This window comes from Carassius gibelio, chromosome A8 (assembly GCF_023724105.1).
Source record: "Carassius gibelio isolate Cgi1373 ecotype wild population from Czech Republic chromosome A8, carGib1.2-hapl.c, whole genome shotgun sequence".
Classification (NCBI taxonomy): Eukaryota; Metazoa; Chordata; class Actinopteri; order Cypriniformes; family Cyprinidae; genus Carassius; species Carassius gibelio.
This window is the reverse complement of record NC_068378.1, coordinates 9,162,995-9,190,927: the sequence shown is the minus strand read 5'-3', so window position 1 is coordinate 9,190,927 and position 27,933 is coordinate 9,162,995. Positions and strand designations below refer to the sequence as shown.

At 39.2% G+C, this 27,933-nt stretch overlaps 1 protein-coding gene across 3 annotated transcripts; it reads left to right on the top strand.

Annotated features, from left to right (window-relative positions):
• LOC128018362 (beta-4C adrenergic receptor) lies at positions 1-27,933 on the top strand. Of its 3 annotated transcripts, XR_008184831.1 has the most exons (3): positions 1-1,925; positions 3,373-3,498; positions 3,875-7,574. XR_008184831.1 is itself a non-coding variant. In XM_052603838.1 (2 exons), the coding sequence occupies exons 1-2, from the start codon at positions 610-612 to the stop codon at positions 25,896-25,898; spliced, it is 1,344 nt and encodes a 447-aa protein (XP_052459798.1). In that variant the 5' UTR covers positions 1-609; the 3' UTR covers positions 25,899-27,933. The 3 variants fall into 3 exon arrangements, 2 of the variants coding, with proteins under 2 accessions (XP_052459798.1, XP_052459796.1); XM_052603838.1 differs by lacking the exons at positions 3,373-3,498; positions 3,875-7,574 and adding an exon at positions 25,871-27,933; XM_052603836.1 differs by lacking the exon at positions 3,875-7,574 and having other exon boundaries at positions 3,373-3,793.

Sequence of the window (27,933 nt, the reverse complement as noted above, 5' to 3'; positions counted from 1 at the left end):
TCCAACAGAGAGAGAGAGAGAGCGAGAGAGAGAGCAAGCATTATCAGAGTGGGAGAGTGTTTTACCACTGTTGACTGTCGGCAGCGTCACTCTTTTGGCAGCAGAGGCACCTCCACTCGTCCGCTCCACACATGCAGTGTCAACATACTGACTGAACCTCCTCCACTTCAGCTCAAACTCCACTTCAGTGGAATACTTCAACAGGACGGCTGCTTATCTGCCTTTACTCTGGTGGCTTCAAGAGCTTTTCAAAAAGTTCAATTGTTTTTCCCCCCATCTCTCATGGACCAGTTTTAACTCCGAATAGAAGGTACTTATTTGCCTCCTACATCTTCAGTTCAGATGTGTGGAACGTGTTTAAAATTCTACAGGACGTACAAGTTTCGGGATGTGCATGACTTTCAGGTTGCCTGAAGGAGAGGTGAAACAGAACTGATGCTGTTGTTCGAGATTTGGAAAGACAGTGGTATAAAATGGAAGATTGAATACAACATCGTCATGGTATCGCAAGATTAGACAATTCCAGCACCTAGCTATGCCTCTTTGCTGCTGCTTGTTTCTGATATTCAGTTTAAAAAATTGCATGCCTTGATCTCTGAATACTGAAACATGGAAATTCTGATGAACATCACTCTACCAACTTATGTGAACAGCAGTCTACCAAACAATGCAACTCTGACAGGGGGTGAAGAACATGAGTTGCAGTCTTTGTTGCTGGTCCTCATGGTGATCATCATCACCATTATCATTGTGGGTAACCTTCTGGTCATCATCGCTATCGCATACACCTCCCAGCTGCAGACCACGACGAATATCTTCATCATGTCATTGGCATGCGCTGACCTCATAATGGGGGTTCTGGTGGTGCCACTGGCTGCCACAATTGTCATAACAGGGAAATGGCAACTCACCAAGACTTTGTGTGAGTTATGGACATCAGTTGATGTGTTATGCGTCACTGCCAGTATAGAGACACTTTGCATCATCGCATTGGATAGGTACATTGCAATCACGCGGCCTCTGCGACATAAAGTGCTCCTGAATAAGTGTAGGGCTCGAATTATTGTTTGTGTCGTGTGGCTGGTCTCATCTCTGATCTCCTTCGTCCCCATTATGAATCAGTACTGGCGTGTGGATTTTGCCAATGATACAAACTTGATAGAATGTAACAAGGACCCCAATTGTTGTGACTTTATAGCAAATGTGCCATTTGTTATAATTTCATCAGTGGTTTCATTCTACATCCCTCTACTCATCATGATTTTTGTCTATGCACGCGTCTTTCTCATTGCCACACGACAGGTACAGGTAATCGTCAAAAACCATTTGAGGTTCCAAAACGAGTGCATAGGAAATCAGGTACAGCCGATGCACCATGGCAACAACAACTTGCCTTCGACGTGCAATAACTTCGGAGGAACGACGGCAAGGCGGAAAAATTCCCGAAGGCGTCCATCGGTCGTCAAGGAGCACAAGGCCCTCAAGACACTGGGCATCATCATGGGTGTCTTCACACTCTGCTGGCTGCCTTTTTTTGTGGCAAACATCATCAATGTCTTCTATCGAGATGTGCCGAACAGGGACATTTTTCGTTTATTAAACTGGTTAGGCTACATCAACTCCGGCCTCAACCCCATCATCTACTGTCGAAGCCCAGAGTTTCGTATTGCCTTCAAGAACCTTCTTGGCTGTCCCTGGTTGCCCTTTCTAAAAATGAACTTCCTTTTCAAAGGGCTTCGGACTCGATGCCCCTGCTTCCTGGGGTCTATGGAGCCAGGAATGCCTGGAACATTCCAGAAGACCCCCACATTGCCTGAAGAAGGGAGCAGCCAGAGCAGCTTCAGGAGCGAGGAGGCATTGCCAGGACTGCCACACTCCAGTGGCAGCACCTTCTTCAGTGAATTCTCCGAAGCCGAGGCAGAGTTGTGAGTTTCCGTCTCTTCTTACTTAAGTGCTTTTTACACTTTACCTTGATAAGATTTATTTTAGTACTCACAATGTGTCTGATCATTTTTTTGTACTTCTTGATTATGCATGCAAGTTTTTGGTCTGTATTGACAAAAAATGAATCAGTGCTATGTCAGTAAGGTCATTTTACTCTATATCACATCAGGTTAACTTCAAACCTGCTGTAATCATATGACTTATAGTTGTGAATGTGCTTTTGGGGACTTTTCTCAGGGGAGATGAAGACCTGTGAGAAGTGTATTGAGGTTGAGCCGGGCAGTGTTGAATTCGTCTCGGATTACAGAGCAATTGGACGTGTACTACATTTCACACAAAAAATCATGACTTGTTGAGGTAGTGCTCGTGGTGGAATCTAAAACAGCCAGGTGAAGTTTGTGCAGGGAAAACAAAATACAATTGCTTGTGTTTATAGCTGGAATACGCAGAAACAAGCTTGCCAGTCAAACCTAATTCAGATAAAGTTTCCTCGGGAGAGCTACAACACTTAATGTTCTGAAGGGAAACTGGCACAAGCATGAATTTTTGCTTTGGTTTGAATATGTTGGCATTATCTTTAAAAGAATGTGTGTCAGAAGAAAGGTATGAGGAATGGAATAAGCGCTGTTATGAAAGGGAAACCATGTGCTCTAAATGTGCTCTTTTCTCTTAAATGCTCAAGAGAACTGACCATTTTAAAAGAAGCAGAATTGCCCTTTTGTTTATTTTCATTTGACTTTAAATTGTTTTATTATTGTTTTATTTTTATTAAAAAGTCTCTTTAACTGTAAAAATTCTTAAAAATAGAAAAAAATTAAAACTACTAAATTAGATATAATGTATATCATCATGAAATATACAGATATTTGTCTTTAAATGAGTCCCGACACCAGATAGTCTACATACAATATTTAACTATATTTAGATTTTCATCTCAATAAAAAAGGAGAGAGAATGCAGAAAGAAAGAAAAGAGACACCTTGTAAATTTCAACCAAATCTTGATTTAACCCCGATCCCAGACCAAAAGGATAATTAATCCAACAGTGTCCGCAGGGACCTACAAACACTCCAGTATTGTTTTGTTTCCTAATGCATTTGCACTAGTCTGTCAGATTTACAATGTAAATAGTTGGCTTTTATCCAGATAACACGGTAGTTATTTTAATGACTCACTGCACTGCACGAGGCCAAATGTAAAGTAGTTGTGTTTTTGTGTTTTTTCAGTAGTATGAACTCTGCTTAAACTACTGTAAATACATAAACTACACTTTATATTTCCTAATATTAACAACAACAAAAAAAAACATGTTTTTAGTGTCAGTGCTCTATAATAAATATCACTGATTATAATAATAAACATAAATCAATATAAGGATTTTCAATTCACTATTACTTAAATAAGATATTGTTTTTGTTCTGTTTATAGAGGCATTTCAGGAAAGGTTTTTCCTAGAAGGGGGAGACACACTTGACTATCAGAGTACAGGGTTTACAGCAGCTGTTATGGGGTCTGGGTGAGCAAGCCCTGGAGACATTTCCTAGCCACAATGAGGTGGAAACAATGCACACGCATACACATTTCACATGTTAACACATTCATGTATGCCAGTCATTAAAAGAGAGACTTTTTACTTTTTTTGAATCTTGAGTTTTTAGGAAATAATAATAATAAAAAAAGAGCACAATGTCATCTTTCTCTATTCCAATTACTAAAACTAGGTACAATTTTGCACTTTTGTAGTAAATTACAGATTTTCATTAAACCAATTTTTTTTTTTTTTTACGAGAATTATTGCTAACTATTTATAAGTATATAATTTCAAATTATTATATTAGAATCTTAATTGATCTCACTGTAAACACACAACACAAAACAGTTGTTTTGTATTTTATATCACAAATATAAAGTACTTTTTTTTTTTCTTGAGGACATGATGTTCAAGCTGCTGAACCCACGGCAGACTTCATGAAAGGAGAAAAATGTTGCGGTGAAAACTAAAAGAAAGAAGCAGAGAGAAAGGAACAACTTCAAGTCATTCCGAGCAACTTCAATCTCTAAACGCTTGAAGCAGTGAGTTCACTGGTGTCAGGTCGCCCATTTCAACAAACAAATCACATTATTCAGCATATAGCTCACCAACCTATGAGTACATGGAGTAAAATTTGATCAGCCCAGTGAAGTCTGAAGCCCTTTTACGTAAACTGTGTACTTTGTTTTTCGTACACCGTGACCAGGTCTCAAGTGAGCTCCATTAAACACAGGGCAGCTTGAACATTATGTCTAGTACAATGTAATAAGACAAAATGAGCATTTTGAGTATTTTTTGGTGCAGTGCGTTATGAAAGTTGTCCTTGTAGACATGCAGTAATTCAAATAATGACAGATGGGAGATAATGGCAGTGTGTTTTGTTTAACAGGAAGTCAACATTTTCCCACTCTGTGCTGCTGATGGGTACATTTTGTGTTGCCGGCAGAAACACATAAATTAAGCCACAATGATTGCTTTGTGTTTCACAGCGCAATGAGAAAGGGTTGAAATGCTGTGAATGTGTATTGATAACCTCTCCATGAGAAAGAGCACTTGTTGCAATTGTTTTTTTGCGAACAAACATGCATTTTTTTAATATTATGGATTTTGGCAGCATGATGTAATTGCTGTAGAAGCTAAATATATATGATTGTCTATAAATTTGTTGCTACGACTAAGGAAGTTGTATGGGTAAGAATGAGGTGGTTTCTGTAGTGTTTTTTGGCAAGTTTTAGGGCCCCTCTGTTGCTGACACCCCCAGGAGCTGATAAACTTTATCACTGAACGCAACACTTCCACCTTTGAGAAGAAGCTGTTTATGACCTAAACTGAGCAAGCGCAGTCAACGCTCAAAGCGAAAGGCAAGATAGTCAGCAAACCCTTGACACGAAACTAGATTAGAGATTAATGTTTTTGTTTCGTGTCAGGATTTCAAAGACTTTATGAAAAAAAAGTTCAACTAACAAAAGTTAACAGAGCAAAACAAAGTAAATTAATTAATTAATTGAAATATAAAATAAATGAATAAATAAAGATGAGGGAGCCACTGGAACCCAAGTTAAAAGGCTTTTAAAATAATTAATTAATTATTTATTTAGCTGACAAATTAAATGATCACTTTTTTATTTATTATTTAATATTTAGTATAATGATATTTACTATCCGTATAGTTTTTATAAATTATAATTATTTACCAAAACAGCATGTGTATCTTTTTGATTCATTGATATCCCACAACCCTGTGCGTTCTATTGCATGGTGGTTAAATCAAAAACTTTAAATGTCATAAGATGTAATAAAGGGGGGATGTCGTGGCTTAGTGGTTAGAGAGTTTGACTCCTAACCCTAGGGTTGTGGGTTTGAATCTTGGGCCAGCAATACCACGACTGAGGTGCCCTTGAGCAAGGCATTGAACCCCGAACTGCTCCCCGGGCGCAGCAAAAATGATGCCCACTGCTCCGTGTTCACTGCTGTGTGTGTATTCACTGCTCTGTGTGTGTTCACTGCTCTGTAAAAGTGATGGGTTAAATGTAGAGCACGAATTCTGAGTATGGGTCACCATACTTGGCTGTATCTCACTTCACTTCAAGATAAAAGCGTCTGAATATTTTCATTTGGTGATCAGTTTGTATGTAAATGTATATTTCTGACTAACTTTTTGCACTTTTGATGTTAGTTCTAGTGAGAAATCAGTATTATAGTCACCAAAAATTGTTTTATTTTGATTATTTTATTGTACATCATTAAACTATTATGCTGCCTCCGAAGCCTGTCCGAAAAAATACTGCACGCAAAGTCATTGCCTGATTGTGTGATTCAATGGGCTGCGTCCAAAGTCTAGTCAGCTGCCTACTAGACTTTTGGACGCAGCCCATTTAAAAATAAAAAATACAATTCCCTAAGAATCATTTCCTTGTTAATCAAACTTCACGGCTTGTGCTACGTGCAGCAAACACTGGCGTATTCTTTGATGAAACCTTTCATAAAAGGCACTCAAAGTTTTCCAGACTGTTATATTAAATTATCATTGCAAATAAGCTTTTTTGTCGTATTAGCAAATAACCTTGCTGTTTAATTTGGGATGTGTTTGTTGTTTTTGTTTTGTATCATAGTGTTGGTTTGTGCTTGATCTTTGCATATCATTTGCAAGTATCAGAGGTCAGTAAACACAGCCAGAAGTGAAGAAATTACTCCTTCAACACATTTGCATACTAAAGTCAAAGTCTGTTTTGAATGGAGCACGTCCAGTTGTTCTCCACTTGTGCTCATGCTCGGCCAAAATAAATAAATTGCGTTCACCTATCCCTGCAAACTTCATGTTAGACGGATACTTCAGAAGTAAAGTTTTGTAGGGGAAAAATCTAATGAGTTAATGTAGATGGAGACTAGAACATTATCTAAATTGTAGAGTAATATTTCTCAACGGGACATTCGGAGAGCTTCGGGGGGTACTGGAAGCAATATTTTTGAAAGGGGTGCGTTGAGGTCATTTGGTTAAAGCGGGTTTACACCAAAGACGTATGAGCTGAAACTTGCGAAAGAAAATGGTCTGCAACATCCTAAAGCCGTCTCTACACTGGATGCATCAAACCAAACTAGCACAAGTGCGTGGACTACATCAGAAATATAATGCTGCATCAGTTCGATTTGGTGTGTTCAGTGACAGAAATGCTGATTATAATGGGATCTACAGGTGGATGTGTTTTGACACAACATGTCGCACCATCCAAGTCGAGTGTAGTTGCCAGTTTACACCAATGCTTCTGGACTAGACGGTGTATCATTTCCATTGCAATGACTCTTTACTTCAGTGTTCACTCAGCTTTCTGTAGTGCAGCAGCCGAACTTACTGCGAAAACATAGCATTCAGACACAAATAAAGCACTATATGCTTTTCTCTTGTTCTTGTTTGTGATAATTAATATGAACGCCCTTTTGTCGTCTGTTTGTTTGGCTGATGCGGTTGGTTTAAATGCTACATTTCTTAAGAGGGATGATAATGATATTTCAACTGCAGTCCAATCAAATGTCTTTTTGTATTGCAGAAAAAAGGAACATACAAATAAAAACAATACAAATTAAAACCACATAAAAACCAACAAACCATAGTGCACAGTAAAGTTTTACGTATAAAGACAAAGTAGCAAAAGATGAATGTCATGTGGCATTCAACTACATATTTTTACAATTATACGTCCTAGTGTGTGCTGTTATTTATGGGCTAAATATTTATGGGTTTTAGATGTACACATATTATTTATAATATATTATAAAACATACAAAATAAATAGACCTACAATATACACCACCATTACAAAAGTCAGTAAGGGTCAGATAGAGTTTTTTAATGATTTTGAAACAAATCTCTTGTACAGTAAGCCTTATCAATACGATTACGCTGAAAACTAAATTTAATTAAACTTAAAATAACTCCTTTCTATTTGAATAAATGTATAAATGTATAAATTCTAAATCTCCATTGCTCCAGCTTTCAATGTCACATGATCCATCAGAAATCAAGCTGGGTGCTGCTCAAAGATGAATTCTTATTATTGTTATAGCTGTTTATAGCTGCTCAATAAAATATGTTTGGAAATATGTGGAGGTCATTCGTTCTTTGAAATATAAATATGTAATGGAAATAGATATGTGAATTTAAACTAATAAAATATAAAACTTATTTTTATCTCATTTCACGCTCTTATTTTTATTATTTATTAATAAATTATCAATTTGACAAATATGTTATTGTCATTGTATATTAATAATGTATTTACTGGCATTTAATTTTATTATTATTAGACACTTATTGCACATGCACAATGTTTGAAGTATTTGTAAGCAAACTTTATATTGTCACGGTTTTACGCTGCCTGAAGGAATACGGAGTCGAGGATAAACGGAATAAGGTTTTTAATATATCCAACACAGGGGATATCCAACATGGAGCACAGAGGTAGACACACGTAAGTGGCAAATGCAAATGAAGACCCGACAAAACAGAACTGAAAGGACAAGGCTTAAGTACAAAGGATAATGGGGAAACACAGGTGGATGGAATAACTAAATTAACAGGAACATGGAACACATGAGGAATAGAATTGACACACCTGGGAACTAATCACGGAAGACAGAAACTGGGTCACTGGGGCAAAAACACTAAATGAGTCCAGGTGTGTGACAGTACTCCCCCCTCCCGGTAGGTGCGTCCTCGCACCGTAGAAACAACAGAGGGAGGCGTGGGTGGGAACTTGGGAGGAGGTTCCGGTGGAGGACGGACTCCCAGGAGGGGGCCAGCAGACAGGGACCACAGAAGGAGGAGCCAGGGAGGAGACGACGGAGGGAGGAGCCAGGGAGGAGACAGGAGCAGGAGGAGCCAGATGGTCCACCAGAGACCAGCCAGGATGGAGATCCAAGGTGGGGTCGACGGCGGGAGGAGCCATGGTGAAGGAAGGGTCGACGACACCAGGGGGCCGACAGGCGGAGACTGCACCGGTGGGTGAGGAGCCCAAGATGGAGCAGCACAGCCGCAGAGCCAGGGGGACGTCGAGGTTCCGGAGGGCCTAGGTGGAGCAGAAGGCTCAGGCGACCAAGGCGGAGGCAGGGTCCTGGCAGACCGATGTGGAGCCGGAGCGACCGAGGATGGAGGTGGAACCGGAGGGAAGGAGGAGCCTGACAGAGCCGGAGGGATGGAGTGACGAGGTGGAACCAGAGGAGTGGAGTCCCGAGGCGGCGGATGGTCGACGACTGACCAAGGTGGAGCCGGAGGGACGAGGGAGCCCGGTGGAGCAGGTGGGATGACAGGCCACGGTGGAGACGAGGGAGCTAAGAGCCAAGGCGGAGCCGCTGGGTCGAAGGACCGAGGAGGAGTCCAGGGCTCGGAGGCTGGAGGCGGAGACAGGGCCTTAACACGCCAAGGCGGAGCTGGAGACTGGCAGTCCAGCGGCGAACCACCGCGCCCCGATGGCGCGGACTGAGGGTGAGCTTTGGGACTGGCTGGCACCAGCAGGGATGACGAGGAACTGGCTGGTCTAGGAGGAGGAGAGAGGAGAAGGATGGGAGGAAGGACAGGAGGATCAGGACTGGACGGAACCAGCGAAAGAGGAGTAGAGGGACCAGCAGGTTTGGGAGGAGGCGGGAGAGGGAGGCTGGGAGGGAATACAGGAGACACAGAAGATTCAGAGCTGGGCGGAACCAGCGGAGACACAGAAGATTTAGAGCTGGGCGGAACCAGCGGAGACACAAAAGATTCAGAGCTGGGCGGAACCAGCGGAGACACAGAAGATTCAGAGCTGGGCGGAACCAGCGGAGACACAGAAGATTCAGAGCTGGGCGGAACCAGCGGAGACACAAAAGATTTAGAGCTGGGCGGAACCAGCGGAGACACAGAAGATTTAGAGCTGGGCGGAACCAGCGGAGACACAGAAGATTCAGAGCTGGGCGGAACCAGCGGAGACACAGAAGATTCAGAGCTGGGCGGAACCAGCGGAGACACAGAAGATTCAGAGCTGGGCGGAACCAGCGGAGACACAAAAGATTCAGAGCTGGGCGGAACCAGCGGAGACACAGAAGATTTAGAGCTGGGCGGAACCAGCGGAGACACAGAAGATTCAGAGCTGGGCGGAACCAGCGGAGACACAAAAGATTCAGAGCTGGGCGGAACCAGCGGAGACACAGAAGATTTAGAGCTGGGCGGAACCAGCGGAGACACAGAAGATTCAGAGCTGGGCGGAACCAGCGGAGACACAGAAGATTCAGAGCTGGGCGGAACCAGCGGAGAAACAGAAGATTCAGAGCTGGGCGGAGCCAGCGGAGATACAGGAAACTCAGGGCTGGGCGGAACCAGCGGAGAAACAGAAAACTCAGGGCTGGGCGTAACCAGCGGAGAAACAGAAAACTCAGGGCTGGGCGTAACCAGCGGAGAAACAGAAAACTCAGGGCTGGGCGGAACCAGCGGAAATGGAGCAGAGGAAATGACTGGAGGAGGTAGGAGTGGGAGACTGAGAGGGTATACAGGGGAATCAGGGCTGGACGGAACCAGCGGGGAAACAGGAAAATTAGGGATTACCTCCATAGACCAGTCCATCAGATCCAGAACTTGCTCCATATGATCTTCAGAGACTGCATACAGTTCACCCTCAGTCGCAGGAGTGTGGGCAGGGCTTTCCTCCACGCCCTCGATCTCCACGAGGACTCCCACGATGCACAGTGTTGCCGGCTCACACACCTGGTCAGTCGTGCTCTCGAGATCCTGTTCCCTGACAGTGGATGGCTCGGGCTCTGCGGCTGCGGTGGGCTCTGGCTCCGTGCGGCGTGATGGTGGCTGGCTGGTCTCTGGGTCGGGAGTGGGGCTGGCGAGGTCCTCTATGGGGCAGACGGTGAGAGGTGACCCATTTCTCGCCAGAGTCCACTCCACGTATGCGGCGAAATCCTCTCGAGGACCATCTTCGGACGACAACGCTCTGCATTTGGAGTTCAGGCTGGTGTTGTAGAAGGTGCAGAGCGCGCCGTCCGGGTAGCTGGTGGCATTAGCTAATAGGAAAAACTGTCTGGTATGGTCCTCGAGAGAACGTCCTTCCTGCTTCAGCAGGAGGATGAGGAATTCGGGACGATAGAGGGGATCCATAGACACTAAGAAAAGAAAAGACTGTGAAAAAACAAAAGCAAAACGGAGGGAAGAACACGCAGTTTTCTATTTTCTCTTTTGTGGTCGGGTCTTCTGTCACGGTTTTACGCTGCCTGAAGGAATACGGAGTCGAGGATAAACGGAATAAGGTTTTTAATATATCCAACACAGGGGATATCCAACATGGAGCACAGAGGTAGACACACGTAAGTGGCAAATGCAAATGAAGACCCGACAAAACAGAACTGAAAGGACAAGGCTTAAGTACAAAGGATAATGGGGAAACACAGGTGGATGGAATAACTAAATTAACAGGAACATGGAACACATGAGGAATAGAATTGACACACCTGGGAACTAATCACGGAAGACAGAAACTGGGTCACTGGGGCAAAAACACTAAATGAGTCCAGGTGTGTGACATATATATTCTCTTAAAATAAAGTAAAAGAATGGTTTACATTTCTTCAATTTACATGTGTTCATTTAATATTTACTTACCAAAATTACCATGTTCACTGGGCCAGTAAAAAGGAAATTAAATATATTATAAAACATAGGGTATTTTTGAAAATTAAGGGATAAATATTATTTTTCACTGAAAGCTAATTGAAAACATTCAAACATATTGCTGCAGTAAAAAAAAAATATCATGACTCATCTTTATCAAAGCTGTAGCAATGAAAATAACCAACATGCCTAAAACTCTATAAAATATTTTTATCACACTTATTATCAAATTATTTGCTGTAAAAGTATTTTTTTTTTATCAATTTAATGATAATTTCTTTAAAAAAATGAACCCAAACATTTGAATGGTATTATCCAGGTCACGAGGGACCTGGATAATGAGAAGGGGGCGCTGACCCAAAAAAGGTTGAGAACCACAGCTGTAGAGCATTCTGTCTGCATTACTCCATAGGATTACAATGTTCTACTTTGAAAATGAACAGTTGTATACTTGAAAATGGAACAGCTTTAAATCAGGATATTCTTTCATTATGAGCAAGCCTGGAAATTTCCATTTGCTGTGTTATAAATGCACGTCAATGCCTTATGACATCCTACAAATTAAGATGTCAGTTCCATCTGATCGTGGGTCCACTGATTTAAAAACCATTTGTGAACTGGGCCGTTACTGTACGGCTGTCTGACACCTGTGTGTGTATTTTCCTGGAGCCTGACTTTGCAAACAGGTGTTTAAATCACTGAATAGGTTTATGAGGAAGAGCACAATACAGCTGACAAGCCGAGGCTGGTATAATGGCTTATCTGCTTCCATCAGTGGGGCACCATGTTTCCACAGATCACAGGTTTATCACCAGCATCAGCTACTGGTATCGCTCTCTGGCTACTGTTGATCTTCACAAGAAAGGGGAGCTAAGATTGGCTCTTGTTTGATAAATAACAGAGCGGTGTAACAGGTTTCGGTTTGAGATCTTAAATCAAGTATAGCAGTAGAACAGTGGGAGTTAAACCGCTTTCTGTTTTCCCTGCTCCATTTAAATGATTTAAGACACATTAAAGCCTCTAAAAACGAAATTGTTTACTCACCCACATCTCACTCCAAATTCCACTTCTCTTCTTCCACTGAATGCAAAAGGAGAACTTTTGATGAAGGTGCAGAGAGAATAAGCAATGAGGTAATTCTCTGCAACAGGATATTAACTCAATATGGAAAAGAGCTCTTTTAGCCGCAATATAAATCAGTAAGATCTAGACATCCCTTTCTGCCTGCTATGAGATGACCTCAGTGTTATAGGAGATGTTCCTTTACTGAGGCCACCTGAGTGTAAGCTTAGAGGGGTTTATCACCAGAAGCTGCACCATCAGTTTAGTTTATGGAGTTAACCTTTTTTGGGGGACATTTAAAACAAGCTACTTCAACCCTGATGTTCTGCTGAGATTTACTAGTTTTTTTCTATTTTTAAAAATAATATTAAAATTAATGTTGATAAATGCTTTTGTTCCATTAAGATAACATTAATAAAACATTCTTCACACTAAAACAATTTTTTTTTTTTTTTTTTTTTTTTTAATGAACCATTCATTGATTGGTTCTTTAAGGTACCTTAAACGTATTTCCAATGGCACTGCTACCAAACCATTCTTTTGGGACCTTTATTTTCAGGGTCACACTAACTAATATATATATATATATATATATATATATATATATACACCACTGGTAGAAGTCTTTCTCTCTGCAGTTATGCATATGATATCATAAGTGTATATTAAACTATATTAAACTGGCCATGGTGTCTCTACCCCAACAGATAATGGGAACATTATGTTGACAGAAGACTTTAATAAGAGTAGAAATCTACTTTTTCTACCATGACCAATGCTGCACAGTGGAGTGGAGATATGATAAGTTATAAGAATATAAACTAAATAACATTAAATATATACACTATCTTTCAAAACTTTGGAATAAGTATGCTCTTTAATGTTAATAAGTCTCTTATGCTCATTAAGGCTAAAAAATAAATACAGTAAAAAAAAAACAGTAATGTTGTGTAATTATTACATTTTAAAATAACTGTTTTCTATCGTAACATATTCTAAAATGTAATTTATTCCTGTGATGCAAAGCTGAATTTTCAGCATCATTACTCCAGTCTTCAGTGTCACGTGATTATTCTAATATGCTGATTTGCTGCTCAAGAAACACTTCTGATTATTATTAATAACGAAAGTAGCTATGCTGCTGGAAACCCTAAGACAATACTATTCAAAGGTTTTTTTTTTTTTATACTTTTATTCAGCAAGGATGCATTCAAAAGTGACAAAAAAGGCTTTTACAAAGTTACAAAAGATATTTAAATATTCTGTTCTGTTCCTTTATTTCAAGGGAATTTTGAGAAAACATCTACATCTAAAGATCAAATAAACGAGTCAGCCTTCTGTCTACAGCCAAATCACAACCAAGCTGATATTTGAAAAAAAATAAAATAAAATTGAACACTTGCTTGTGTGGATATTGCTTCAAAACATCTTTTTTTTAAAAAAAAACTGTCTTCATCTATACGCATCATGTTTTTTGCTGACATGCAGAATGTGATTAATGCACTGATGCACTGGCTCGTCCATAATATGGACGTCTTGATTTTGGAAAGCAAACATGCACTTTTGCTTCAGCACTGAACTCTGTGAACTCTACAAGTAGCAGACAAGTGAATAGGAGATCGCATTATAGATCCATTAAAGCTTATTACATACGAACTATCACAGCATCTTGTTCTGAAAAGTCATCTGAAACTTTGCACGCTGGCATTGTGAATAATCGTTTGTTGAAACTGGAGGATGGAAATGATGATATTCGATTAATCAAGCTAGAGAATAAAAATGAGGGAAGTCACAAGGTTAAAGGGATAATGATTCAAGCTGTTAAAAGGATTAGCTGAGATATGGTTTTGCTTGTTTTGGATCTTGTGCTGAGATCAGAGTTCTCCTCGTGCAGGCAATATGGAGAAGGCTTTCTAAAAGGAGGAGAATAATATCTCAGACAGCCGCTAACATCACATTCCAGTACTGAAACAAATACATGGTACTTTCAAACCCTCAGGAATAAAAGAACATTAAAGCTGTGTTTGAGAGTGTAGAAGTTGGTTCCCTGTAACCTGGAGAGGTTTGCCTTTCCAAAGAAGATTTAGGTATGGCCCTATACCCACATCAACACATTAAACGCATTGCTAACCTAAGTCACGTACTCAGCCGGTGAGGGGAGTGGGGGGCAATGAGGTAAATGTTTCCCATGGTTCATTTGCAACAAATAAAGCTCTTTTTCTAGTCTCAAAAAGACTTCTCGACAGCTAAAAGGAAATTCCACCGATTTTTCAAAATGTCCTCGATATGCAGACATAGACAAGGCCACTTTGTATAATTACATGCACCTCACTAATCGCTGCTTATTCGACAACAGCTTTGAAAAAAAGAAAAGAAATATAACTCATAAGATATGAAGGACACGGTCACATTAATTGAGCTCCTTCAGTGGAGGACATATTTATGTCGCAGAAACATTTTAAGCAGCCAATAAATAAAGCCAGGATTCAAACCTACTGATTCACCTGCTGGCTTTACCACATTTAAACACTTAATACATTTCATGACAGCAGCCTGAAGGCTGGATAAAACAATTACACAAATGCACATCTGTCGCCAGGGGAGGTGATCACATGCAGGGGATTATGGGTAATTTATTTATCTTAATTCCTAAGTTAGTGACGTGAAGGGTAAACGCTGGGATTAACAACAAGGGGAAAAACTGAAGCTGATGCTTCACTTTATAGAAATCAATGCATTAAGCACACCAACCTTAAAAATTGAAAGGATATCAGGATATTACCACAACATTACTTTTAGGACATCGCAAACTATTTTTTCATGAATATGACTTAACCTGATGGAGGACACATTCAGTCATTCAGGCAATCTCTCTCTCTCTCTCTCTCTCTCTCTCTCTCTCTTTGTGCCGTCGATTGTCTGCGTCCCTGTCTTCCTTAATAAATAACAAAAATTATTCATGCTATGCTGTCGGCGGTGAATCCAATTGAAAGAAATCCCCCCAAAACTAAATGCAAACTAGCATTCAGATCTGCCTCCATTTTGTTAGCAATGGCCCGCAACTTCCAACGATCCAATCAATTCTCGAGGGACGAAATCAAGTCCTGCTCTCTCATTTCAGATGCTGTTTCACTCAGACAGAGGTCACAGTAGAGAAAAAAAGACAATTGCTACTTCCGTTTCATGCCAACTTAAAGGGGGTTTAAATATTTTTTACAATAAAACAAAATAAAAGATGCTGAAAACAGCAGCTATTATGTTTATCTATTGATTTGGATCACATTGTGTGGTGGTTCTCGTACAAAGTCTGAAGCACAGAGATATTGTCCATGAGAGTGATACTCAATCTCCTGTGGGATTGCAAATAAACTCACCAAAATTAGTTTAAGATGTCACTGTCTCAGAGTTTAATTCAGTCGTTGGTGACATGATTTGCATAGCTGGTTGTGGATGAACTTTCTGTTCCATTCTCAGCTGTGTTCTGTTCCTTCATGTTGCCAAAACAGCTGAGTAATAAAGTCAATATCTCTGCATTTCCAAATTTCTCATGAGAGGCATGAGGCAAGTTGCTTTCACATCAAAAGTAGGGAGGAGCAGCTGCTCCCGTCTCACAGACCACTTTGCCACATTTTATTACGCTTATGACACAGTGCGATTTTTCAGTCAGTGGCCAGCAGCAGCGGTGGATTATGAGCCGTTTATGAGGTGATGACATTCACACCAAAGCCTCGTTCACACTGACCTAGATTTTATTGCTAAAGGTTTCCAAATGTCTGTATTATTGGTGGCTAATATGTTGTTCCTACCTCTGAAAGACCTAATGTTGGGCATAGCTTTTGTGCAATAATAAATTTGATTTGGTTAAACAAAATTCTGACGCGAACATTGAATACATTGTCATTCGCTGTGCAACGCAGATCACACACTCATCGAAACAAGTACCAGCAAGGTTGTTTTTGTGTTTGTGCTTTCCAGAGCTGAAAATCAGTGGGTGAGAACCTCAGTGTTCTGCCCTGTAAGGCTTTCAGTCTGTTTTTAAAGTTTGGACAGTGATGAATGTCTCAGAGGTATATTGTATATCAAATCAGACAAGGCTCAATCGGTTCAAAAAAGAAAGTCAGAGTAAAAACATGCAGAATGCCTCTGTAGGGTAGGCACTTGAGGTCAAAGGGCAGTTCTGCGGTTAGACTACGCTATGATGCAGTAAAAATTGAGTAATCACCATAGAAATGGAATTGGCAGACGGGCCGAGTGGAAATATTTGTCCAAACTGTTGTCGTTCAGCTACTGATATTGAAACAGCTTTGTGTCAACTCGACCAAATTATTAAATAACATCAGATGGGGTTTAAAAAAGGATTACTAACCACTATTTTTAGAAATATTTGTTCAGAATAAACCTGTAGGACTTCTGAGGAACACAAAAGAAGTTATTCAGAAGAATGTTTCAGAAGGCCATAAAGTCAATCCTTTAACTTTAATCACATGGACATATCTTTTTAAAATCTTTTTTTTTTTTTTATATATATTCTGTGTAATCAAACTGGCTTAGAATGAGATGAGTTAATTATAACAGAAATCTTTTTGATGATCAAATATATACCAAAATAAATCTCATAAGAAAAAAAAAACTTTCTTTCACCATCCATCTCCTAGTAACAAACTTTATTTTAGAGGCCTGTAATAGAATAAGCATTAAAGCAAATAAAACATGTGAGAACGTTTGTTGATTGTGGGGTCAATATCTAAACTACAGTATGTTAATAATGCAGTTTGACTAAGTGGCTGAATTTATTTCTGCATTCTGAACTCTAACTTCAAGGCTTTACAGTTAATTTACAGTTAAACTGTGTAAATTAGATGGACAAGAGGCACATTACAATGCTGCTGGATCTACAGGACCTTCTGTTCATATAACGGTTTGGTACAGCTGGTATTGGAGCATGAAATCAGCTTTGGAAGAGCTCCATTTTACTGAATGATGGGACAGAACTACATCCATAGAAGCACTTAATCAGAATACGACATCTTATTTCTCAAAATGACTGCACAAACATTTATGTACACATTTAACGACACCCAATTTCCTTGACAAAAGAGATGGATGTGTCTGTGTCAAAAAGCAAACAAATGCGGGCTGAATTGCCATGAACTTAGCTGATAGAAGAGTTGATTGGGCTGAAATAGAGCCAACTCGCAGAGATTGGATCATGTAGGGTTTTTTTGGAGAAGGCCATATCTGGTTGGAATGCTCAACAAAAGTGTCAACCAGTCCTGTCAAGACTTAGTTCCCAGTGTAGAGCTCACTTCCTTCTTTGATATTTGTCAAAAGCCTTTTCCACCGATACTGGACAATGTCTCTCGTCAATGCTTGTCAGCAAACACAGGCGTTTTTCTCACGAGAAACCAAACAATGGAAACATTATAAATGGAGGTTGTTGTTTCTTTTACTTATATGCAGCATCCATAAGAAGAATTTCATGTACAGTACATTAGAGGCTTTCTTAAACATTCAAATGCTGATTTGACAAATGGGCTCAAGCTAAACAGGATACTGATGTTCCACCCACATACAAGCTAAACCTTTCTATTTAGCCTGATATAAATCATGCTTTCCACTCCTGGTTTACATTTTATTACAATGGCGACCTCACCTCAGGCACCACATGTGACAGATATTGTGCTAAATAAATGACTGTGATTCATCTAAAATGGAAACACTATGGCCAGTAAATCAAGGTGGAAATCAATAGAGAGCAAGATAGGAGAGCGTATGTGATTGCGTTATGTTTTATAAACTCTATTTGTTTTTATAGGTGTAGTCAGAGTGGCTATTTTTAGTATGTTTTCATTTTTAGTATGAACAGTGAGAACATTATGACTCTTTGCATGTTACCATGCTGTATTGGAAAAACAAGGTTTTCTAGATTTCAAATCATGCTATAAAATCTTTTGTGGTGATATTTTGTGAGTGACTTTAAATCAAAAGGGAATACTTTTAGGATTCTAAGGCCTTGTTCAGACAGGCAGGACAAACAAACAAACAAAACAAAAAACATTAAATGTGAATTTTCGCAAGAACCTTAGGTGGGTGGTTTGAAATCTGATTAAAGTCAGATTTAGGTTTTGCAATCTGAGTGAACAGATCAGATTTCATGTGGTATTTTATCATTCAATGACCAACAGGTTCCCTTTCAGTCAGTCATGTTCGACGATATGTCATTTATTGATGAATTGGGATCTCGCTAGAGAGACAAATCGCATTTGAGTATTAACAAAACACAGAGGTGGGTAGTAACGAGTTACATTTACTTCGCTACATTTACTTGAGTAATTTTTTGGGGTAAACTAATACTTTTCGGAGTATATTTAAAGATGGGTACTTTATATTCTTACTTGAGTAAATTTTTTGGGAAAAATCTGTACTTTTACTTCGTTACTGTGGGCGACGCTCCTCTCGTTACTTTATCTTAATGCAATAAATGTTATAGCCTAAATGCTTCAGTTTATTCCAAACGCGCCGTCTACTTTTCTCTGGGCAATGAGCGATGCCCATTCGCGAATGATTCATTCCTTTGAGTCAATTCTGTTCAAAGGCCTGATCAAACCAATTGGCAAACGAGTGAATTGGTTCATGGATCAGTTTGAATGAGTCGTTCAGTTCCCTGCCGCACGCGCTGCTGACGGTTCGTTGGACTAATTAATTATATTTGAAAAAAGAAAAAAGTGAAATATAATGATATGCGTTCAACAAGGTAGCCCAATAACCCAAACGACGTAACAGGCAATGCCCCTGACACCCCCGAAGAAGAAAAAAACACCAACTTATATGTTTATGTTAGGCTACTCAGTCAGGCGCTCGCTCACTCAGTACGCGCTGAAGGCTCATTGCAAAATAGCCAATGCGTTTAACAGACCAGAAATAGAAGATCCTCCAATAACCAACAGGTCTGGTGACGATGAATGTTGGCATGCGAGATTTTCATCGCAGCACAGGTATATAAGAAGGGTACATGCAGTCGCACATTCAGCTTTTTGATTCGGAGCCAATCCTTTCAGCTGCCAAGCAAGAGTGTCTTCAAGACAGCCAAATGAACTGCGAGTGTAGGTGTTACGGCGCATCAGCTGGGGTTACCAGTGCTGCTGCTTTGATCTCGGCGTGCTGCAGCTTCTCATTCTGTGGTCACAATGTAACTCCTCCTGGGCGCTTCAACATTGCAGTGTTTTTACAAAAAGAGCACTTTAAAAGAGTAAATAACTAAAAGAGCTCCACGAGTGATGTGGCGTCTTTTTAAAGATGGTGAGTGTGGTCGTTTTCTGGCTCCATCTGATGGTCACGATTGCTGTTACTAGGGTTTTTTTTATCGAGGTTACTAGTTCTTGGAGAGTACCTATTTCGATTACAAAGGGGATTACATTTGAATATTTACACACATCCACTAGAGATTTATTTGATTTCTTTCCGAAAATCAAATATCGCCCTATAATTTTCTGCGATGCGGAAACACAGACTGGTTTATAGAATCCAGTCATAAAAACGGAATTGCTATTGTCTAACTTGGATGGGATATGCCACATTTTGGATGAATAAATCAAAACTAGGTCAGTACACTTGAATCAAAATGCGATATGGACTTGTGTCTGAATATTAAACCAGTATATGAATCCTGCACATTCTGCTTGTCTGTGGAAATCAGGCGCGGACTGGCCATCGAGAATCGGGACAATTCCCGTTGGCCTAGCAGCCGATTAGTCGCGCTATTTTAATATTATTATTGTATAATTGCCTGTCAAATTTTCTGAAGTGATTCTGCCTTTCGATAAATAAATCGAGAATAAATCATGAATCAGTTAATCGTGATTGGAAATGCTTCGGCTCGCACACTCACCCATATGAAAATTAACATTATTTTACTATAAATCCAAAGCATAGGCGGATGGTAAACAAACTCCAGAGTAAGGCTAAAAGCAGCCAACAATATTAAACATTATAAACAGGTCTTTTTAGGAAAGAATCAGACATGGGTGTCATTTGGGGTAAATACATTTTTTTTTTTTATGGGACTGAATTTGTATTTAACGAGATTACAATTTAATGATAACGTCAGAAATGCATAATTATATAGCCTAAAGTTTCCTTTCCACGATTATTTAAACAGTGAATAGATTATATACAAGGAGTGACATTATCACTAAATTGATCTATCATGAGTTTAAGCACTCTCAAAAAAACTAAATCATTGTTATAATCACTGAAGCTGTATATACTGTGAAATTAATCTCTTACTTTGTACATACATCTGCGCTTTGTTGTTTATGATGAGGGAATTCGCAAGAGGCAACAAAACTGAGTTTCAGCAATGACTCATCTGAACGCTTCAGTTTTGTCATTGCAATCCTAAACTCAACAGAATTGTGTTTGATTGTTTAAATTACGCCGACATCACCTTAGTGTTTCAGTATCTGGGAAAAGACGGAAAAAAGGAGAAACATACACGCAACAAACTATCCCCGCAGCATTTAGACAGACATTTCCAACTGACTCAAACAGGGCAAAAGACATCACCGCGGCGATTGGTACATTTACGTTTACATTTTAGCCGCGGATTTGAGACCTAACTATTTACCATTCATTCTATCATCACTATTATAGTTTACAGGGAATCCAAAGTGCACCCAAACAGACCTGATGGTTATTGGAGGATCTTCTATTTCTGGTCTGTTAAATGCATTAGACATTTCGCAACGAGCCTTCAGCGCATGCTGAGTGAGCGAGCGCCTTAAGGATCCGTTCACATATCGCGCCTAAAAACGTGTGGAAAACTCTAGGCGCGTCTTTCTCCTCTTTTCCAAAGCGCTCGGGCAGAAGCGCCCCTGGGGTCTGCCTTTGCTAAGCAACAATGAGGTGCTCTCTCCATGAAGACGTGGAAATTTCAGCAAAGGATAAATGGATTTGCAGCTCTAAAAACTGCTTGCAGTAGGCTAGCTCTGCTACTAAATTTATTTCAAAATTGCAATCCATATACAACTATGATCAGCTGTTCCTTCATCTTGGCTGAGCTTTCAACATTGTTACGGGAAAGGATGAAGCTGACTGGTTAGTTCTTGTCACATGACCCGCGGTGCGCTTGCGGCATTTTGAAAAGTTGAGATGTTTTAACATTTTGCTGTATCTAAAACGTACCGAACCATACCGAAACGTGACATCAGTGTATCGTATCGAACCGAACCGTGAATTTTGTGAACCGTTACACCCCTAATACCCATGCTACGGGGGCGGGATGCGCTATGCAAATCACTCACGCCAACATTCATTGGCTTGTTTTGTTAACACTCTTGATCCCAATTCATTAGTCACTGATTTAACATCTCCATTCTCTCCTTCGGGGAACGAGGGTTATCATATGTAACAAAGACGTTCTTTCATCACATTCCCACCAGTCATTCATTTAGCACATTCAATTTCAGCTGAAATCAAAAAAATATTTAATTAGTTAATTAATTATATTAATCATGTAATTATTCACCTTATTTAGGCTTATAATATCCAAAAGATAAAGGAATAATGCAATCAGGGTATTTAAAAAAAAAAAATCAATTTTCAGTTCACCAACAACTCCACTGACCAGTATAGCCACGATAAGCAAATCCCAGTCGGGTCTGACATTTTTTGGGGTCTCTTTGAAACAGCGTATCAGAAACCAAGGGTTAAAAATACCCTCATTCCTATGAATCCTATGATTCAAATGAATCCATAACAGTGGCAGAGAGCTAAATGTATTGAATGATAGTGGTGCCACCATGAAACAATTCTGATAAGTGGACACAGCCAGTGGGATATAATAATGGATATGAATATTGAAATGGAAAAAAAAAAACATGGATTTGTGTCATGACACACATTCAGTGATAAATTTGAATGATTACAATGAGAATAGTACAACCCCAATTTGAAACACAGTGTCAGGTAACTCCCAAAGCTCTCTGTTTTAATGAATAGCTTTGTAAGAAAAACAGCAGTGGAAGCATGATAGGAGGGAACGGCTCGAGCTGAGTTAGCAAGATCACAAAACAAAGAATTTCTAAACCTGTTCCAGGTGGCCTTTCTGGGCATGGCAGCAAGGCCAGATGTGATTCAAATATTTTCAGGTCATCAATCATTGAAGTTGACCATGTTTTACGTCTGAAATTTCACTGGACCAGTTTCCCAAATAAAGCGGTGTCCAATATAGCGGCCAACAAAACCATTTACCTTTACCCAGAAAAAGTCATTTTAAACTAAATACACAGTATTTAAAAATATGGGAAAATATCCAAATTTTTCACTCTTAACAGGTTCTCACAGATTAGCCTGAAAGCACTGGCTAAACTCAAAACAGAAGCAAGGCCGCGCTGCCACTGACCTGCTAGGGGTGGAATGGGCTTCCAGCTGATGAGGCTGAAATGGTTGCCAAGGATGTCTTTTGTTTAATATGGCAAGGTGGACAATGAATCATGAAGATTATTCTTGGCTGAATGTAAAGGCAAACACCAATGCTGTGGATTGTGATATTATGTCTATATATATAAACATACACACACATACACACTGGTCACTTTATTAGGTACTCCTTGCTAGTACCAGGTTGGACCCCCTTTTGCCTTCAGAACTGCCTTAACTGCTTTTTGTGGCATAGATTCAACAAAATGTTGGAAACATTCCTCAGAGATTTTGGTTCATATTGTCGCTGCAGATTTGTCGACTGTACATCCATGATGAGAATCTCATGTTCCACCACATCCCAAAGCTGCTCTATTGGGTTGAGATCTTGTGACTGTGAAGGCCATTTGAGTAAAGTGAACTCATTGTCATGTTCAAGAAACCAGTCTGAGATGATTTGAGCTTTGTGACATGGTGCATTATCCATCAGAAGATGGGTACACTGTAGTCGAAAGGGGATGGACATTGTCAGCAACAATCCTCAGGTAAGCTGTGGCATTTTAACGCTGCTCAATTGGTAGTAAGGGGCCCAAAGTGTGCCAAGAAAACATCCCCCACACCATTACACCACCACCAACAGCCTGAACAAGACAGGATGGATCCATGCTTACATGCTGTGTATGCCAAATTTTGACACTACCATCTGAATGTCACAGCAGATAGAGACTCATCAGACCAGGCAACATTTTTCCAATCTTCTATTGTCCAATTTTGGTGAGCCTGTGTGAACTGTAGCCTGTGTTTCTTGTTCTCAGCTGACAGGAGTGGCACAAGGTATGGTCTTCTGCTGCTGTAGCCCATCTGCTTCAGGGTTCGACGTGTTGTGCGTTCAGAGATGGTATTCTGCATATCTTGGTTGTAACGAGTGGTTATTTGAGTTACTGTTGTCTTTCTATCATCTCTAAACAATCTGCCTATTGTCCTCTGACAGCAACGAGGCATTTACGTCCACACAACTGCCGCTCACTGGATATTTTCTCTTTTTTCTCTTTAAAACCTAGAGATGGTTGTGGTTGAAAATACATCAGCAGTTTTTTAAATACTCAAAGCAGCCTGTCTGGCACCAGCAACTATTCAACATTCAAAGTCACTTAAATCCCCTTTCTTCCCCATTCTGATGCTCGGATTGAACAGCAAGTTGTGTTCATCACATGTAGATGCCTGAATGCATTAAGTTGCTGCCATATGATTGGCTGATTTGCTATTTGTGTTACCGAGCAATTGAATAGGTGTACCTAATAATGTGACACTGAAGACTGAAGTAATGATGCTGCAAATTGAACTTTCCATCAGAAGAATAAATTACATTTTAAAATATATTCAAACAGAAGACAGTTATAGTATATTACCATTTCACAATATTACTGTTTCACTGTATTTTTTATCAAATATATGCAGCCTTAGTGAGGCTTCTTTCAAAAACATTAAAAGTTATGCAGTCTTCATCTCGCCTTAAACAATATATATTTTTTAAATTAATTAAACCTAGAACCTTTAAATTTGTCCGGTCTTCTTATATTCCATCACACTGCCCCCCTGAGGATGGAGTGGTGGGCCGGGCACTCTTAGAACATTTCTGTTAGTTCTTTTCCTCTTTCCTCAGATAGTACATAAATCCTCCGTATTGTTTATGTGTTCCTGTGAAGACATGTACAGTAGCGGAGATAGGATCAGAATCTCAGGCATTTAAAGCAAAAGAAAATAAGGGAGAAGAGGAGGTATAAGGCTCACAGCAGTGTGATGAGGATGCTGCTATGACATGAGGGATCTTTAAGTGAGAATATAAGTGTCAAAAGTATCACCCAGCCAGCCAGTCTTTATAACAGAAAGACAGCGGAGATTGAAACCGTTGAGTCAGATTGAGACATAGACTAGTCTAAAACATGTAGTCTAAAACCTGCTTTGGTCATGTAAGAGATAGATGCGATATAACTGCTGAACCCACAGATCCAATCATCAAGTCAATTTTAATTAGCAAATTGTGTAACATCTGTTACAGATTAACCATGAACCTGAAGCTTTATGCACATATATTTATGAGGGGGCACCAGTTGGCACTCCCAACTCATTTGCTGCCCCAGACAAGATGAGACATGACCAAAAAAAAAAAAAAAAAAAAACCTGCAATGAGACACTGAGTTTAAATTCTGACATGATATGCTACTGTTAAAAAGTTTGGGATCAGTAAGACATTTTAAAGTTTTTTAAATAAGTATCCTATGCTCATTAAAGCTGCATTTATTTGATCAATAGTGAGATATTATTACAATTATTATAAATATCATTGCAATTTAAAATAACTCTTTTCTATTTGAATATAGTTTAAAATATAATTTATTCATGTAATGCAAAGCTGAATTTTCAGCATCATGACTCCAGTCTTCAGTGTCCCATGATTGTTCAGAAATTATTCTTATATGCTGCTCAAGAAACATTTCTTTTTATTAACATTGAACAGTTGTGCCTTTTTTTTTAGGATAGGTCTTTTTTGTATTTGTGTCCTCTCAGTTTAAATGAAAAGAATGTGAAGGGAGTAGTACTAGTCCATCCAAATAGTATTTGACAAGTTAATGCCTTTTACAAGCCAGTGACTGTCAGACCAAGATTTGCATTTAGACATGCAGCCAGTGTTTTTGCCAATGTTTCCATTCACATTGGCTTTATTGGTGTGCACAGCTTTGACCACTTAAATAAATGTAATATCAGACAGCTACATTTGAATTTCAAAATGTGGCAAGTTTCGTAACCCTTAAAAGAGAAGTGAGTTTTTCTGTATTACAAATTACAATAAGTAAATAAACATTTTTCAAACGATTCTCAGATTTCTCAAACATTGGTCAGAAACGGAAACGCCCCAGTCTCTGGTTTAAACTACAAATGGTTACCTCATAGTTGTCTCTGCAAATTAAAAGGAATTGAAAATTCTGTCATTATGATCCAAACAGTTGCTGGTTTCCATTTACTTCCATGGTACAGTGAAAGTCAATGGGGACCAGCAACTGTCTGGTTACCCGCATTCTTCACAATATCTTCTTTTGTGCTCAACAGAAAAAAATAAACTAATACAGTTTTAGAACCATTTGAGTAAATAATGACAATATGTACTTTTTTGGCTCAACTATCCCTTGTAGCTGGGACAAGAGAAAGCATTGTAGTAAAAATTGAAAAAAATACATACTTCAGTCTGATCTTTTCTTATGTTTTTTCTTCTTCTCCAGCTGTAACCTACAGGGGCAAGATGGCTGAAAGATTCTAGCATGACTGAAAGAAAAGGACGCTGAGGAAGAAACAGACAAAAGGACTGACCTACGTCACAGTTGGCCCCCCAGCAGAGACCACAAGGGCCCAGCAAAACATCCATGAAGCCATCAGGGGAACCAGCTCCAAAAATGAAAGACAAAAGAGTGAAAAGATATAACCGCAGAGAGACAAGCGCTGAGAGAAATGACTCACAAACAGCCCATCTATGGAGAGAACGATTGAACTGGTACAGCTCATGGAGGAGTGTAATACAGAGCGATCCGAAACTGCTTACATTCTATCAAGCCGCGGAGTTCTGGCGCGATCCACTTCAGCCCGGTTTGGTCTGGTTTGTTTGGCAAAAAACTCACCAGACCTGTAGATCCTCCAACATGTTTTTCAGTGCTATCTTCTGAGAATAGACTTCTTCTAAATACATGGACACAATAACTCTGAACAGACTCTTTAAGCACAGTGTGTTTTTCAAATATCAAAAAAGTTTAGATTTTGTACAGTATCATACACTAAATTATTATTATTTATTTTACTTCCCACATTTTAGCTGTGAATGTCTAAAATGCTTGCAACATGTATCTGTGTTGTACAGGTTAACACTTCAGCAGTCCACTGATTTTTTTTTTTTCCCCTCAGTGCAATCAACTCAATATAAGCTATAAGATTTCCCGCTCAAATATCCATCTTCACCCCTGAGAATGTTGAGAGCAGGTGAACGGCTTCACCAATTTGAATAGGAGTGTTTAAATTTGGATGCTGTGCAATTAAGTGTAAACTGTGTAAAACTGAAAACAGATCAAGACCAGAGAGAAACACCAATTATCCGCTCACTCAGAAAAAAAGGGATGCACTGATATTAAAATTTTGGCCCATACCCATTAATATTTTCATTGTACTGTCGATAACCAGTGAATATAGATGATGTTGAAATTCCAAACTATTTTGTTTTAAGAAATACATTTCCTAAAGATAACAATTATTATTAATTACTATCATTTCATTTTCTTTCAATAAAACATAAATAAATAAAAAGATTAGAGTGAAATTAACAGTGATTATGTATTCCTGACGATGAACTTAAAGTGTCAGATGATACAAAGGTAATCCAGTAACACAATTGCACTGAAAAAAATAAAAAATAAGAAAATGTTTAAATATTATGCAATAACCTATATACTGTATCATGCATCTCTTTTCAGAAATGATTTTTTACTATATGACATTCATCAGATTTATCTGTTTTGCTGCTATTTTTTTTATTATTATTTTTCTAGTTTCTTATAAATTCAAAGAAAGCATTACACTCCTCCAACCACTGCAATTTACATGACTCTACGCACAGTTTTTTGTTTATTATTATTATTATTAATATTAGTATTATAATAGGCCTGCAACATAAGCAAGCACCTGAAACTCATATTCTAGAATATATTTTTTGACATAGGGCAGAGAGGAAACACATTCACCAATTTGTTCTATAATATTAATTCCTATGCTTAATGTGATACTTGCCAAAAAAAAAAAAAAAAGTTTTGACATTTTTTCCAGATTGCACTCATCTCAAATGCCATCTCATGAGTCGAAACAGACCATTTCCTCTTTCACCGAATTTGCGCTGTAACAGCTTGAATTACGGTCTATCAAAAAGCTTTTCTGGCAAGGATTGGACAGTCGTGACAACTTTAGCACTGTAATATCTGACGATGGAGTTCGGATGCTATGATAACACGACAAATGAGAAGAGGATTTTAGGTACATTTCTTTGTTCAGGTTTTCAAACAGGTACAGTGGTAGATATAAATGTATTATTTAAGTTAGAATGCAAAGGGAAACCTAAAATGAAATGTCAGATGAATACTAACTGATATTAAAAACATTTTAAGCAATCAAATCTTTGAGAATCCAGTGTCTAACTTTCAAGCTCTGTACATAAAACCCTCCTAAATGTATGTAATCATATGTATTTGGGGCAAAATAATGTTGGAGCAAAATAAAAAATAAAATAAAAAACCTATTTAAAATATTA

Bases quoted from the DNA above. Each gene is read 5' to 3' on its own strand.
- LOC128018362 (XM_052603836.1), top strand. From the start codon at position 610: ATGGAAATTCTGATGAACATCACTCTACCAACTTATGTGAACAGCAGT. The intron at 1,926-3,372 runs GTGAGTTTCCGT...TTCTGTTTATAG, and splicing joins TCCGAAGCCGAGGCAGAGTT to AGGCATTTCAGGAAAGGTTT.